We start from the raw sequence: 17,154 nt of genomic DNA, 5'->3' as shown, positions 1-17,154 counted from the left end.
AAGTGATGCGCTTTGGCTTGAAATTTTTTTGTAAAGGATCATTGGAGAGAGCGCTCGCCTCGCATAACGCACCGTGTGCGGTGGTGGTGCCACCTGCAGGCCACACATATGGACTGACATATTTTTTTTTCATTTACGGTTCCGGTGGCAAGATGTTTGAAATAAACTCGCTGGTTAGCGCCTCGTCAGCGTCTGCTCCAGATCACGCCTTGTAAATAAACCGACGCTCTACAGCGCCTCCTGTCTGCCGCCACCATCCACCGCGAGCATGCGGTGAAAGTTTTCCATTAGTCCTCTAGCTCACGGAGGCAGAACGAACATCGGGGACCACTCGTCCTCGTCCTCGTCCTCGTTAGCCTCATTTACTCTCCGGCGTCTATCTTTAGGACGCCGGCCGGACATTTAATTAGCAGCCGCGGTTTAATCAGCCGCGACGTGAGCGACACGAACGGTAAAGCGGGCGGTACACTTGGGTACGTTTTCAGAGCTGATTAACGTGTTGTCTTCACCGTGACGTTTCCAGGGGACGCGTCTGTCCTCGTCCCGTCAGACATTACATAACAGAGAAACTCTGATTCATTATCCAGGCAGTAAAGGTACGTTTAAACCTGTTTAGTCTTCAAATGTCCAAAAACTAAAGAAAAAAAAAAGGAAATTGTCATACATAACGGGATGTCAGGGTAGACGCTGCCTTGCCAGGGGAAAATGCCGCCGGTTCGATTCCCAGGTCAGCCAGAAGCGACGTGCGTCAGAGACGCTCGTTTGCTCGTTATCTCGCCCTCGCCGCACAAATTCTTTCTGAGAATCAGGTCCGTCGTTTTACGCTCAAGCTATGGCCGTCGTTTTATTTTCACTCACCTCCAGTTTTCCTCATTAGTTCCACCGAATCCTCAACTTGTTCCAGCGGACCGTGAAACTGAGCCTCCCCGTATGTCGCAAACCAGAGTATTTATAGACGACGCTTCATGCGCTAACACATGAAATCCTACAGAACAAGCTCATTATGCTAATAGTGTTTTGTTTTTAGTCTATTTTCAACCGAAATCAGTCCAGTGACCAAAGATCAGACGTACAGAAACAGATCTGCTCAACCTGATAGAACACGTCTTCAGAAAACTTCTTCAACGTAAAGAAAACCAAAATAAGACAATTTGCTGCTCATTAAATGACTGAATGGTCAGTATTTTCCCTAAATGTGTGCATTAATGAAGCCATAATGAGGTTATGAGGATCGTGTCCCTCAAATCAAAATGCTCATATGTGGGGGAAAAAAATGCAGATGAAGAACCATCATTTACTTTAATTTGAGAAATATTCAGGACTGGACGACTCACAGGTGTCCAACATGTGGCCCGGGGACCAGAACTGGCCGGCGAGATGCTTTTAATCCGGCCGGAGAATCGACTATGGTGGTAATTGTCCGGGCCAAGTGACGTCGTGGCGCCTTTCATTCAGATTCAGTAAAAAAAACAAAAAAAAAACAAAGACATCAAGGAAACAGAAGGACATCAGAGTTCACGAGCGGTGGAAGAACCTCCTCGGCATCGTCGGGGTTCCTCCTCTGGACCGTACCGGACTGTCAACAGCTCCCGGTGCCAATTCGGCCCCACGCTCTGGACCTCAAACCGCCGGGCCGGGCGCTAAACATAGCGGTGCGGCGAGGAGATTAGCCCGGGCTACGCAAGCCAGGCGGGACCGGCGAAACCAAAACCACCGTGTTTTGGAACGCGAGTGGGCTTTTCTGCTCTCGGTGCACTGCAGTGTGGCAGACGCAGTGTGTGTGTGTGTGTGGGGGGGGGGGGGGGGGGGGGGTCAGATTCAAGTCTGTGAATGATCAGAGACATGAGGGAAGGTGCAGAGTGTTGAGGAGACACATGTAACCAAACCACAGCTTGTGTGTGTGTGTGTGTGTCTGTGTGTGTGTGTGTGTGTGTGTGTGTGTGTGTGTGTGTGTTTCCGCTCTTAAAGTTAAATCTGTAGGAGGAGAGAGAGGTTGGTTGGTTGGTTGGGGGGGTGGGGGGGCAGATCGGGTGAGTAACTCCGTCCGTGTGCTTCCACACTCAGTGGCGAGGAGGCGGCCATGATGATGGCGGGTTGGTGACCCGGGGCGTGACGTCACGTGGAGGGATTCTTTAAAAAAGGAGGAGACGCTGCAGCTGAAACGCCACATGTGGGAATCTGCCTGCAGGACATCTCCTTCGCCGCTGCTCACGGCTGCTGTGGATTGACGTGGTGAGGAAGAGGAGCAGCACTGCCTGTGATCCACCGGCACGAGGAGGAAGAACAACCAGGCCGGGGAAAAAAACCTCCAAACCGAAGTAAGCTGCAAACACAAAACTTGGAACTGTGGCTCTGGTTTTAATGACATGAATACAATAATGCAAATAGTTTCACAGGTTGTGAATAAGATTCGGGGAAATGAGAGAAAACTGGCAAAAAAGTCCTTTTTTTTTTTTCCATCTCTTTATTGAGTTTTGTTTATATATCGACTGGTAAAATAAGTACTTTTAAACTGCAGGCAGGAGTGGAACATTTAATCTGATTAAATCTCATTTTCTCCTGTATGATCGGGGAAATGTGGGACCTTTTCTGCAGAATTGACTGTAAAATGGAGAGAAAACCCAAATAAAATCCTTCAAATGTGGATGAAACCAAATGACCTGGGAGTAAAGATTGACTATTTAACTTTTAATTTTTCATGGGGTTTTTTTTTCAAGTGATTTCACGTGGCAGAAATAGCACAGAAAAGTCCAAATGTTTATATAAATTCACAACTTTGGCCTAAGTTTTTCTTGAAAAAAAATAAGAATTGTTGCCACAAATAATTCAAATGTGCACATGAGGATGTTTTCTACTCTGACGCTAAACTAAAAACAATTGCAATACAGTGAAAGTTAAGTTTTTATCAGGCGCCAGGTTGTTTACAAGGACACACAATGAAGTTTGAATTTAAGATTTACCTCCAGTGTTCCGGCTGGATAATTATTTATTACAAATTATTTTCCCTTTTCTGAACGTGTTCTTGAAATACTGGGAAAACAAAACGTGAAGCGAGAAGCGAGTGCGGCGTTTCCGTCTGAACCTGAACTCGCCACATTAAAAGCTCCGAGTTTCAGTGAGAAATCTCCCCAAAGTGTTGCCGAAGATTGAGAAATGTCGGTTTCAGTTCTTTAATTATTTCGTAGATTCCACAGAAGTTCTCATCTCAGCGTTCCAGACATTTGGAGAAAGTTTTCTATTAGCGAATTAGCATTTGTCTCCTGGTGATAAATTGGGGCTTTGAATCAAACAGAGCAGTAAAAGTGTGTCTGTCGCTTGTTGCCGTCAGTTTTCTTCATATTTAAAGTGTCATTAAGACTTCAGACGAGCTCATCTCCTTCGCTTTTGAGCTGCATTCGTCGTTTTACTGCGTTACATGTGTCTGTATTTAGTTGTGGTGAAATTTTAATTCTCTAAAAATATATTTACAGGGTTTTTTTTTTTTTTTTTTTTTTTTTTTTTTTTATAAGTTGTTGTTGTTTTATGAGTTACCGCCCAAAGACAGATTTGTATTAGCTTGTTTGTGGTTGTCTACTGTGTTAGTTTACGACTCCCAGAGTTGTTTTATGGGGTTACCACCCAACAGTGTTTTCATTCAGCTTGTTAGCGTCTGTCTCCAAGTGATAAATTATCCTTTACATACTTCCAAATATTAAAAACATTATTATAAACATTTTTTGCCATATTTTAGATAATTCTCTTCTACCTCACCTACATTAGAGTGTGGGTGTATGTGTATGTATGGCAGAATGTTGTGTTTATTTTTTTATTTCCAAACACATCATTGAAAAAAAACAAACCTTCAATAACAGCCGAATGGTCAAATTTGCTATTTGTATAGTATTCAATCCTCTCAGTTTATATTTTCACAACATTTTTTTTTACGACTGAACGTTTATACAGTGGACGAAATTAACAAAATATTTACAGACACTAAAAAAAACAAAACTCAAGAGACGACAATGCTTGTAAACATGGTGAATTAAATATAAAGCTTTAAAGACTCCTTCAAAGGCTGATAAAAGCAAAAATTAACAAACCTTGGTTCAAAATGAAATACTTAAAGTACTCTTCAGGATGGAGAGAATGAAAAGAACACTCCTTTCAAAAGAAAACATGCAACAGGAAAACATTTTTATTACAGATAACAGCTCATTTATAACAGTTACAGGTTAGACATAAAGACTTAACAAACCCTTGAAGCAGATTAAATGAATCACATCATCTTCAGATCCAAACAGCTGTGAACAATAGTGTATTTTATTGTGAAAAACGTCAGGGAGTGTGACATTCTGGCGTTTTGTGTGCAAATATTCACATCCTCATTTTCAGTTTCTGCATTTTTTTGTATTGCAACCATATCTGTGTGTGTGTGTGTGTGTGTGTATGTGTGTGTGTAGGGGGGGGGGGGGGGGGTGCTTTCTGGTTCAAAAAAAAAGGGGGGGGGGTGGGGGAGGGTGGCACATTCCAAAATTCCTATGGTCCTCAAATGCATCGCATCTGAAGAGCAGGAGGTGATCCAGGGGTGAACAAAATTGGGGGTGTGGGGGGGGGTTGGGAGTAAGGCCACCCGGAGAGGAGACGCCTCTCGGTCTCTTCATCATCCCTCAGTCATCATCATCCATCAGCCCTCCACGGCTCCCTCTCCTCCTCCTCCCACTAACACTGGCTCTCTTCCACCCCCTCCTCCCCCCGTCCAGACCTACTCCCCCCATGACTCACTGCGACTCACCCGGCTGCTGTTTCACAGTAGGAGCCTCAGATTCACATTTCACTCCTTGGAAAAATCCGACGCTTTGAACTCCGAATGTTGAAAAGCAGCTGAAACGATCTGGAAAAATATTGTGAAACGGCCGGCCGGCCGTCGGCCCTTGCTAGCGAGTTGAGCGGCTAGCCTTGCCTTGTAATACCGCTGTGTACCAGGAGAGGGTGACGTGAACGCTTCAAGGCTTGAAAATGTTACAACGACCAGTCAAAATGTCTTCTGTTTCAACAAGTCCTTCAATAAAGAAGTGAGCCTCATGATGAAGTACTGCTTTATACCACAAGAGGGCGTGATGGCTAATCCAGTTTTAAATAATATATATATTTTTTTAAATGTAAGAAAACATGTGCTTTGTCTAGAAGTGGCTAAGTTAACTAACTCCACTGGTCATTTGATGCCACTTTGTGGTAAAACAGCGTTTTTCATCACTTGACGATATGATGTCCTATCCAGTGTTACCTTGTTATTAAGTTTTATAAGTAAAATTAAAAAAAAAATTATTATTTCTCAACCCAAACCCCAATGAGAATATAACAGTCAGTAATCTGTCATTTTGCAAAGGAAGGTGTGTTTATACTCTGCTGACGCAATCTACTGACGGTAACCGGCTATCGTCATCCGGTCTGGTCGTACACTCCCTGCTACTGGGCCACAAAACCTCATGATGTCATGAGGAAGTCGATCTATTGACGTTTACCAGCTTGCCTTACTGTATAGTAATCATTTATGCCACTTGATAGTGACCCTGCTTTTCTTGTTGGTATTGACGTCAAATCCAGAGTTATTGGATGGTCTGTATTGGATAACGGTTATTGTGATGGTGGCTTCTGCACAACGGGTATTGAATGGTGGTTGTTGTATGATGGTTGTATTGGGAGATGCTCACTGGATTGAGATTATTAGATGGGGATTATTTACCACTGTGAGCTGCAGCTCTGAAGGACACTTGCACATTGGACCGTGGGTGGAAGAGGGTGCTTGTGTCTGAGTGGTGACACTTCCTGTCTGACTCACAGTGGACACGTCAAGTCATTTGTCTCTTTACTGTGAAACAACTGTCCAAAAAAGAACTTGCACTTTCTGTGCGCGGAATATATTTCGGAGCCGCTTCTTCAAGTCTGCAGCTGGTCTGTCTCTGCCTCCGATTGGACGGATTGTTTCGAGGGACGTGTCCCGATTCGCTGGCAGTGTGACCCATCAGATTCCAGGTCGGCATTCAACGTTTTTGCGATTCGCTCGGGAGATTAGACGGAGCGAGACGTGCAGTGAGCAGATCTGTGCTCTTGTTGCGGTAGTGAGAGGGTCCTGCAGGCCTTCAGGACGGGGGGGGGGAACGGGACCACCAAGAGGGGGCCGTCCACCCACAGTGGCTGGCTTTGTGAGGAGAATAGTTTTCAGAAGGAGGTTGTGTGTGTGTGTGTGTGTGTGTGTGTGTGTGTGTGTGTGGTTCTCTGCCAAGACGCTGCAATTTTCAGTGAATGTAAAACAGCTTTCCTGGCCGGGACCCCACGCGCCGCCACGCTGCCAGGAAAACACTCCGACTCCTACCTGTTTACCTGCAGGTCAGCGTGGCTGCACAGGGGAGGCCTTCTCTCCTCAGTGGAGGGAGCAGGAGGGTGACGGTCCGGACTCTCCTGCTCCTGGTTGTGGGGTCGTGGAGCATCTCCAGGCTCATAACTCCACTGATTCAGAGGGAAACCTCTGGAAGGTACCTCGGGGGGGGGGGGGGGGGGGGGGGGGGGTGTTCTCTCAGCAGCCGGCGAAGTGCTCGGGAACCAAACAATGGATTCTGTTTCTCATGCTTAATGAATGAAAGGCAGAGCGCTCGGTTGCATCAGCGGCGCTGGCAGCTCCTACACCTTCAATAATGTGTTCATTGTGTGTGTTTCATGTTCATGCGCTGACCTTTTACAGTGGAGCTGCTATTTCTGGGTACAAATCAAGGACGCATCAATGGGGCTCAGTCCGAGCAGCCATTGGGGGGGGGGGTAATTGAGTCAATGGAAAACAGAGCTGCAGGGAAGCCCTGATACACATCTGTACCTGCACTGGGGAGCGAGGGGGGTTGGGTGTGTGTGTGTGTGTGTGGGGGGGGGTGTCTGAAGCCCCGGGAGGCTGTCTGAAACCAAACATTTGTTGAGTGCACGGTGGGCCGGTGCCGGGCTTTCAGACCGCTCCGTGTGTCCACGACGATTAAAGCCGGTCCAACATGAAGCCCCGCATTAAATCAAACGCGGTCGACTGCACAGGAGGCCTCACGCCCCCCTCACACCCCCCTCACACCCACTTCAGCTCCTTCCCGCACGACTCAGACGATCAGGGATTCACTCGGGAGTCGTCGTCCGCGAAGAACTCCAAGAACTGCGGTTCAGCCGTTCACTGTTGTCTGTGGAAAACGTCCAAAAACGACTTTCACCAGTCAAAAACAAATCATCTCAGTGCTGTTTATGCTCACCAACTAGCCAAGAATCGTATTACCGCTGTCTGCTACAAGATGACGTATCGACAAAAAGTTTGAACAAGTGTTTTTTTTGTGCATCTTTGAACTGTGGGTCCATTTTTTACAAAGAAATAACACATAGATTTTGTTAATTAGGAGATTTTGTGTTTGGATTCATATCGCCATCCCCTCCGTTGCTGTTGTCGTATTTATTACAGCCACTTGAGGGCAGCAACACATCTGATATTCCGCGTCAGTATTAAAACCAGAATCAGAGTGAAAACAGTCGTCTGCATAAAGAAAAGCCTTCGACTCTTAAGAATAAAATACGCTCACCGCCTTGCATCCCGCCTTGCTGCAGGTCGGTTTTGTTAGATTTGTGATTTGTGGGTTCTTCGATGCTTTCTTGAAGTGATCAATCTGTGAATGTTACCGACTTAACAGAGCAGATATGAGCATTTGGTGACTGGCTCACAAACACAGGGACCGTCGGCTTGTGATTTAAAGTGTTTGTGGGTGTTAAAAGGACTTAATGAAGAGGTTTAGCTGTTCCATCACTCGTTGCGCTGAGAAGAGAGTGAGTAAAGAGGAAGCAGCTCATTAAGCGACTCGTAAACCACTGAAGAAGATTTATTATGATCACTGAACGCAGCCTGAGGCGTCACATCGGCAGTGAGAGTCTGAGTCCGGCTGACTGTCACACACAAGTGTGTGTGTGTGTGTGTGTGTGTGTGTGTGTGTGTGTGTGTGTGTGTGTGTGTGTGTGTGTGTGTGTGTGTGTGTGTGTGTGTGTGTGTGTGTGACTTTCACATATTTACAGTTTATTCCCGATGACTTCTGCGTGCGGGAGCCGGTTCAAAAGTTCAGACCCTGATAAGAACTCCGATTTGAAGCCATTAATATGCAAATATCTCTGCTTGAATTGTTTTTAAGGCGTCGTCAAACACTGCAGATGTGCTGTTGATGCTCTCAGATAACGTTCATCCATTCTTCATAGTTTAAACTTGTGTACTACTCTATTTCATGCCTTTTCTGAAAATTCAGTGAGAGGTATACATGAAAACCAAAAGGGTCCCAGAATCATTCCCTGTGGGATGCCTCATATTCCGTACAATGTAATTGAATTAGAATGCTCATATTTTGTTAAACATTTGTTTATTTTTTTTATATAATTAAAACCGTGAGGACACCGTATGTTTATAAAAGTTACAATTTTAATTAATCGATGACTTCCTTAAAGTTGCACATCGTGCATTTTTTTTTCATCATGGCTTTCGACATGGCTGTTGTCGAATGTATGGAAGGTTTAAAGAGTGAAGTTAAACAGGACAGAGCACATGTATAAACACCAAGCGCCAGTTTTCAAAACCTCGGTCCAAAGCCAGGTATAAAACCCCAAAATAAAAATAAAAAATGTCCAAGAACAAGTCCAAACTGGTCCCACGTGCAGGAGCCAGAAATCTGCTCTGGGATCAGTGAGAATCCCAGATGTTTGTCTTCACGTGAAGGAATGAGGAGTCTGGAGCGCCGGCAGCTGTCCTCCAGGTGAATCAGGGCCTCGGTTACGAGCTGCAGCGCCACCTCCCTGCGGGGCCACGCTCCTCCTCCCTCCCTCCCTCCCTCCCTCCTCCTCCCTCCCCTCCCCTCCGCGCTACTCCCACAGGAGGAGGCGTGGCGGAGCGGCGAGGCACCTCCTCCTTCCCCCCGCCGCTCCTGACCTGCTGCAGCTCTCAGGCGGCGTGCAGCAGACGGTGGGCTCACAGCGCCCTGCAGCACACGCACCACCGTACGCCTGCAGGACCGCGGTAAACCTCCACCCACCCACCACCCCGCCGCCCCCCCCACCACCCACCACCCGCAAGCTGAGGGCCACCTCACACTGACCTCGCACCCAGGACCTGGATTTCTATCTCTGGAGGTGTCATCACCTGGGATTTTCTTCTCTCCTGGAAAAGTTTTTGGAGGACTTATATTTCTTTTTTCTTTTTTCTTCTTCTTCTTTTTGTACCTTTTGATTTGTTTCTGAGGGCCCGACATCGCCGCGTAAGTCTGAGTTTGATTCCAGCTCAACATGACTCTGAACAAGTTGTCAAGTTTTGCAGAACATTTTTATCTCGAGCCCCGAGAAAGTGTCCTCACACCTCAGGGTTGTCTGATGTCAGCTGATTCTGGATGGGTTTACTTTATTTAGTTCTAAATCTATTATTTACAAAAAAAATGTTTTAATAAAAGCACAAACAACCAGAAAACAGACTAAAAAAACCCAAAACAAAACAAGTTTTCGCATATTTTTACTCATTTCTGAGATAAAAGTTTGACGCCCACCTTCGAGAGCCGACTCTGTTCTCGTCGATCATATTCAGGATGAAGTCGTTTGTTCAGCAGCTCAGGTTGTTTCGGTTTTCTGCTTTTTAAAAAAAACAAAAAAACAACTGTGATTTGCAGAAATGTCACAGTTTGCATGAAAGCTCAGAGGTTTCTTCTTCTTGTCTCTGCAGACGTCAGTCGACTCATTATTCCCATCATCTCACTCCGTCAGCCTGCGGGACATGTTTTGGAGTCTTTAAAAACAACAGGCGTTTGTAAATGATCACAAAGTTTGGACAATTTTTTGAAGAAGTTTTCAGATTTAGAGGTTTTGGATAGTTGTGGAAGTTTTCGAAGGTGTTTTGGGAACCTGGAGGTTTTTTTGTTGACATTTGACGACTGAGGAGGATTTGACCACTTGACTCAGTCAGATCTGAAGGCTTCAGTGTTTTTGAGGGTTTAGCAGGTAAAACCTTGAGAAACGGCCGTCAATCAAAAACATGTTTGAGGAATATCGATTAGATTTCAGGGTTTTACCCTATTTTTGTGTTGTTTTTTTGAAAGAAACTGAAGCGCTTGAAGAGTAAGAAGACTTGGATGTTTTGGAATGTTCAAAAGACTTTGGGTTTTTTGAAGTTCTGGATGGTTTTGAAGTTTTAAACGACTGTTCTAAAGGTTTTGCATTTGGTTTTTGTCAGTTAAGTTGGAAGTCTAATCATTTCAGATCACAGTGTTTTAAGCGTCATTTATTGAGAGAAAATAAACATTTACCAGATTTTCCTGCTTTATTTTAATAACCTGGACGCCTGTCCGATTATTAATTAATCCCTTTATTTTGTCCTCCTGATACCTTAACAGAACAATCATTTCAACCGCTTCAAATTCCTGAAGCCTGACTGCCATTTTCCCACAGATTACTCACATTTAGAAGAGCCACAAAGTAATGCATTCATTGGGAAAATAAGTACCAGATTCCTCATGAATGAAACTTATTACCTGGTTTATCCATGTGAAGTTAAATCGCATGTTAATGCTTCAGAGAGACTTTGTTACGGGGCCCCAGGATCAATCCCTGGGGAACGCCACTTATTCAATGAACTAAATCTGGAGAATAAATATTTTCCAGTATATGTATATTTACTTTTGTCACATGTCAAAATTTGATCCTCCAGATCGTAACTCATTGAAATAAATAACATTTTAAAAAAACCTCAATCTTGTGTAATGTAATAGAGTCAACTTATTTCTGTGTACAAAAGTGGATTTTTAGAAGGGTATATAGAAGGCATGAACTTTAAAAAAAACTCCAGCACAACATTTCAAATTTAAATAAATGAGTTAGAATTAAAAAAAAAAAAAAAGTTTGAATGATTAGAATGTGTTATTTACTTTATTTGCTTGTTCGAGGCAACTTCCATTCTTAATGTTTCAGCCCTGATTTGGAATATTTCCAGTGATTGACAACTTGTAAATAATCAAAGGAATCTGAAGTTACACACCTCCTCGCCAAAGCCTGATCAGTCTTGAAATACCGCTTTGCACCACCAGATGGTGCGGTGAGCCTTTATGCGTCGCTTCCGGCATTCGTTAAATAAGGAACAGTTTGTCAGAAGAGTCAAGTCTCTGTCTCTCTCTCTCTGGTTTCAGGACCATGTTGTGTTCTCGGAGGCTCGTGCAGCAGTGGTGCTTCGCCGTCTTCCTGCTCTGCTCTCCGGCGCCGCACCACGGCCGGCCGATCGACGCCCTCAGCAGCCGAACGTAAGTCACACTTCCAAAAGGTGTCTCCTTGACACATGCCTTGAGATCTGGACCTCCAGAAGGTCTTTACAGACACGTAGAGGCTTTTAATGGCTTCCAGGAGTTGAAATCAGAGGACGCAGGAATAAACGCTGTGTCTCCGAGGTCTTCTTGCTCGTCGCTTGACTCCTCGACTTTTTGATGCTTCAGAATTCTGAATCTTAAAGAGTCGAAGTTCAAACCCGCGTTGAGACTATAAGTCGAGATCAGAGGCTGCAGGAATCTGAAAAGTCAAGTTTTCAAACTCGACATGTCTCAGGAGTCGCAGCAGCTGAAGTGAGTCAGCATTTAAATATCTGGGAGTTTCCGAAGTGAAAAATCAAAGACTTTGAGGATCCTGCAATAGGAATCTTAGGCTGGGAGGTTCTTAAGGCTCAAATTTGAAGACTCTAAATCTAAAGCTTACCTTGCTTCAGGAGTGGAAATTAAAGACTTAATCAACTTCTAAATGTGTGTCTGTGATGCAACAATAATGAACATTTAAAGCCTTGGAGGTTGCGTAGTTATATTTTCACGCTCTTGGGACCAAAACCCAGAAATGTCGGTGGCCTTTAGACTCGACGCCTGGTTATGCAAGCCTCTCCGAGTGAAAATCCGAAGCTTCTGAGTCGACATTTGATACTCGGGGAGTTTGTAGGAATCAGAATTATTGCGTTGAGTTCAGGAGTTTAAATCAGACAGTCCAAGGCCTCGGCAGCTCCAATCTGACGCTTGGAGATTGAAACTAAAGCTCTTGAGCCTCTAGGGATGTGAACGGACGAACCCGTGGCGTCGATCAGAGTCTTCGGCGGGTCGCGGGAAGCCGTTGTCGTTGGAGATAAAACGCAGAGGTTCTTTGTGTTTGCAACACCTTCAGGAGACTCCGGAGCGTTCGCGGTGCAATGAATAATGCTGATGTCGCAGTCGGCGGCGGACCAAAGCAAACCTGCCGCTCCCGCCGAGCCGCCTGATGCCAGGCCGAATAAATGTGCTTTCACGCTTTCCCGGCTTTTTTTTTTTTTTTTTTTTTTTCCACTCTGGAAAGATCGTATCGCCGCCTCGCTGGGCTCCTTGGACCTGAGCGGCCTCTAATGAAGCAGCGGGAAGATGCTCTGATGGGCCGGGGACTCTCTCCCTGGCCCGCGTGGCGCCCGCGTCACATCTGAAAGGCATTTCAGTGGCAGCAGTGATTCAGAGCGCCGCCGCCGTCCAGCTTTTCCTTTAACACTTTCCAGAGAGTCCTCTGATATGCTCCCTGACGGGACCCAACGCCACCTGAGCAGAAAGGAAAACACCAGCGCCGCCAAAAAAGAAAAACACTGGAAGAATCACAAATTGGGATGGAGCCGGCGACCTTCGACGTGACGACCTTTAGCTGTGAAGGTGGCGATGTTGTGATTTATTGTTTCCAGACAATCAAGTGTGAGTTTTTAAAATGGACTCGATGAAATCCGAGTTTAAAACGCATTTCATCGATGCAGTAATTCGACTGATTAGTTATCGTTTGTCGCAGAGGGGCCTGCTGCTCGGTGAGAACTGGGTCAGGAGAACCCGTTTGAGTCTCCGCCCGCCGGCGCCGCGGCATCTGGAGCGGCTGCCGTTTACGTGATCGGGGCCGTGAATCATCCCGGACCTGAAATCCGACACCCGCAGCGTCTTTTGGGGAGCGACAATTTGACGGGAGCTTTGGACTCATTATGTCGCCTCGATGGTGTCAAGATATTAAATCTGAGATTCAACGCAGGACGTGTGACGCTCCGGGAGCCCCGATGGTTTGAATCTGAGGCTCCGGAGGTGTTGTCAGTGGAAATCCAGGGCCTCTTCACTTGAGATCTACAGATTAAAGAGTCACTGCAGTGAGAGATTAACATCTTTAAGTGCTAAGGGATAAAACACATACTTATTAAAGAGTGACAGATGAGACTTAAGACGGTCTCAAGAGTTTATGTCTGACACTTTTCTGAGTCTCGGAGGCTGAGATCTAAAACGGTTTCAAGCTTGATTGTAAGACTCCAGGGACTCGGGGGGGTCCTGGGAGATTAAATCAGAGTGTTGAAGTACCTCGACGGAGGTGAGAATCCTGAACGTCAACATCCACATTTTCATGGACCTAAAGGACGCTGAAGCAGAATCAGAGACTCAAAAGTAGAAAGGTCACACATTAAACCTTAGAGATGCCTCAGGAGTCCAAGTCAGAGGCTTTAAAGTTTATAGTCAGACACTTTAAGGATTCTGCACTTGGATTCTGAAGCTCCAAGAGCCTTGAGAAACAAATCTGCAGAAATCTGGAGATCTAAACCAGCTCCACAAAAGCTTCAGAAGCAGAAACTCGAAACTCCAAAAGTCTTTGTATCGTCATATGTGAAGTTTGAGACGTGTTCCCAGAATTGAAATTCTAACTGCTGTCAAGGTCCAACTCTCGACGCCTCGGGAGTCACAATTAAAGTCAACATCCAAATCCGGAGTTTCCAAAGACAAAATCAAGGTCTTCAAGGCCTAAGAAGTCGATTTCGGCCAGTCCAAAGTTGTGGGAATCAGAATGTGAAGTTTCATTGGCGCCCGGAGTGGAAAATTGAAGTTCTAACCTCCAGAAGTCGGTTTCTCTACAGCACTTTTGAGACACAAACTTAAAGATTTCAGAGGCTGAAGGAGTGTCAAGAGTGAAAATACCAAGCTTTCATTTTAGAAAATCCAAAATTCAAACTGCTGATGGGGTCAGAATTGGAAAGCAGAGACTTTAAAAGAGTCTCTAGATTTAACAGGAGACTCCCAACGACTCTGAGACTTTTTTAGAAGTCGAACCAACAAACATCTGACTTCTATCTGCAGCAGTCGGTCGGGAAATGACTCGCGGCGGCTTTTTGGGAAACAACAGCGGCCCTTCTTTCATACGTCTCCTGCAGAGAGACACAATTAGGACGAGGTAGGTAGGTGGAGGACGGGGATCTGGAGCGCTGCCACGGCCGGATGCACCGCGGCGTTTTTCCCCCTGCGTTTGATGTGAGCGTTATTAAAGGTAAAACAGAGCCAGGCTCGGCTTTCAAAGCTTCAGAGGACTCGGAGGAAATATCTGTATGCACATAAACAGTGGAGCCCTCAGGAGCTCGGCACAGGATATCGGCACGACTCAGCAGAAAACGGCCCCGACGCTGGGAGAGCTGAATCAGAAGGAGCGAGGAGGAGGAGGAGGAGGAGGAGGAGGAGGGCATCATGGGAAAGCTCTCTGAGCTGTTTGTGTGCTCAGACACTGGAGGGGGGGTTTGGCCGTCCGCGGCCCCTCGCCGGTTCCCAGGCTCGGCTCGCCGCCTCTCTGTTTGTCCAGGAGTTAAAACCCCCGTAAGGCGACACCGCGGCAAAGCAAAGCCTCGCACAGATAAGAGCTGCTCTGACCTCGCCGAGGTCTGCGCGCAGGTAGATCCACCTCTGAACGGTTCCATCCTCTGGAGCTCCACCTGCGTGGGGACCTGCAAGCAGCGCGTGGAGTGTTGGCGCCCTCGTGTGGAGGCTTTGTGAACTGCGCCCAACCTTTCGAAGAGCTTCGGATTGCTGTACTGAGGGTCTCAGAATCTGATGGCGTTTCACTTTCAGACTGTGTGGATGTTTGAGGGGCCCAGATGAAGTTCTGGTGTGTCAAAATGTGAAACTCTGACAGACTTTAATGTCTCAGGTTCAAACCCAATGTGAACTCAAAGTGCAGAAATGGTCTGTGTAAGAGTCTGTCAATAGATTCTGTGATTTTGTGGTTGTTTAAACTCTGATGGTTTGTGTTTTATGTGCTTTCAGGGTTGTTCTCACTTCAAAAAGTCACATTTTGTGTGTTTTTTGGGGTTGATTTCACTTGAAATGTTCACGTTTCGTGGCTGCTTTCACTCTCATATCTCTTTGTCATTTATGTTTTCGTGACTGTTTTCACTCTAAAGTCTTGTGTTTGGTCTGTTTGTCGTGCAGGAGGCGCTCCGTGAGCCACGCTCAGCTCATGCACGATAAAGGTCGGGTGCTGCAGGATTTTAAGCGCCGCATGTGGCTGCAGGAGCTGCTGGACGAGGTCCACACGGCCGAAATCCGAGACCTCCAGCTCCGGACTGGAGGAGGAGGAGGAGGAGGAGGAGGAGGAGGAGGTGCAGGAGGAGGAGGAGCAGCAGCAGGGACCAGCAGTGGCGCCGGCGGCGCGGCGGTCGGGGTGCCGGGCGTCGGGATCCACCTGAGCACCACCGGCAGCACCCTGCACTCCAAGCCGGCCGGGGGCACCAAGAACCTGCCGCTGGGCTTCCGGCCGGAGGAGGAGGAGGAGGAGGAGGAAGGCACCAACCTGCCGCAGGAGACCAACAAGGCGCCGAGAACGCCGGGGAAGAGGAAGAAGAAAGGCCGCGGCGGGAGGAGGAGGGAGGGCGAGAAGCGGAGGAGGAGGGCGAGGTCACTGGGATGGAGGCCCGAGGAGGAGGGGGAGGAGGAGGAGGAGGAGGAGGAGGCCGGCAGCGGGCTCCGCCTGGAGTGGAGATCTCTGCTCGGCCTGCGGAGGGCGCTGCTCTGAAACGACGGTCCGTCTTTGACCAAGGTGAGTGGAGCCGAGACAAACCACTTTAGCACATCTGGAGTCAGTTTAAAAAATCCAGAAAACTGATTTAAACTGTCTTTCAACCATTTATTCTCGTCCGTATTGAGTTTAAAAACTTTAGTTTACCAGCAAACTGGACTGTTTCTATATTTTTGTGTGACCGTTGATAATAAAATCACTGACCTGTTTCTTCCTCCTCTTCCTCCTGCTCTTCATCTTCATCCCGCCCCTCCTCTTCCTCCTCCCATTCTCTGTTTCAGGGAGTTGGGCGGCACTCTGACGGGACTCCTAAACGCTCCTCGTCCCGGGGGACGGGGACTGTTTGGACAGACAGTTGGAACATATTTATTGTGTGTAAATATATTTGGACGTTAGCGGAGTAGCTCGCAAGAATTAAAAAAAATTTAATAAAATAAGCAAAACGTGTTGCGGCGACATCAGATTCGGATCTTTGTGAATCTTCGCTTAAGTTTCCTTTTTTTTTTTTAAAAACAAACTCCAGTTGTTGTCCCATGTTGCTGTTTGTTGTTGTTTGTTGTTGCGGTAATTTATTTGGTCTGAATGGTGTATTTATTTTGTAAATGTATCGAGGTGCTGCTGACCTTCTATATTTTTGTACCATAATGCACTTTAGATATATAATTATATAAATATATATACCATTAATGTTGTTGTGTGTTCGTGATGGACTCTCTTTGTTCCTCTGCTGCTGTTTGAGGGGTTTCCTATGTTGTTTTTATTCTTCCCATGTTTTTTTCCCCCCCATTTTCTTTTCTTTTTTTTTTTTTTGGGGTGGGGGTGGAACAATTATTTTGATTCCCCTTATCTCCACCCTGTTCCTTGAAGCCACAGCTGGACCTGTACATAAATCAAACCACCCTCATGTCTTTGGCACTTGCACTGAGATAAAAACTGAACCGATTAAACATTTGACAGTTTCTTTGTCTCCCGTGTCTTCCTGTGTCTTCCTGTGACTCCCTGTGTTTCTTTGAATGTAGAGGATTAATTGAATTTCTTGAATAACAGAAAAGGGTCTAAAGATCCAGCTGCTGCAGTTTCAATCCAACAAGTTCAGGAAGTCCAGTCACTGGACTACCACGTATAGAATAGAATAGATTGGAAATACTTGCCAATCTCCGTGGCTCACGGAGCGCCTCAGACGGAAAGTCTTGTAAGGACAATTATAGTGTTAACACTATTAGTACAACCATTATTAGTAGGAGTACCAGAAGCAGTAGGGGTAGTCGTAATATTGGTAATAATACTAGTATT

General features: G+C 46.2%; 1 protein-coding gene across 2 annotated transcripts; it reads left to right on the top strand.

Moving 5' to 3' along the window:
• The first annotated feature begins 2,186 nt into the window (after positions 1-2,186).
• pthlha (parathyroid hormone-like hormone a) lies at positions 2,187-16,629 on the top strand. Of its 2 annotated transcripts, none has more exons than XM_080518711.1 (4): positions 2,187-2,318; positions 11,199-11,309; positions 15,276-15,882; positions 16,143-16,629. In XM_080518711.1, the coding sequence occupies exons 2-3, from the start codon at positions 11,203-11,205 to the stop codon at positions 15,856-15,858; spliced, it is 690 nt and encodes a 229-aa protein (XP_080374837.1). In that variant the 5' UTR covers positions 2,187-2,318; positions 11,199-11,202; the 3' UTR covers positions 15,859-15,882; positions 16,143-16,629. The 2 variants fall into 2 exon arrangements, with proteins under 2 accessions (XP_080374837.1, XP_080374838.1); XM_080518712.1 differs by lacking the exon at positions 2,187-2,318 and adding an exon at positions 9,135-9,287.
• The last annotated feature ends 525 nt before the right edge of the window (positions 16,630-17,154 follow it).

The sequence above is a fragment of the Blennius ocellaris genome, assembly GCF_963422515.1.
Source record: "Blennius ocellaris genome assembly, chromosome: 22".
NCBI lineage: Eukaryota > Metazoa > Chordata > Actinopteri > Blenniiformes > Blenniidae > Blennius > Blennius ocellaris.
Note: the sequence above shows the minus strand (reverse complement) of the source record. Positions and strands in the feature narration are given on the sequence as shown.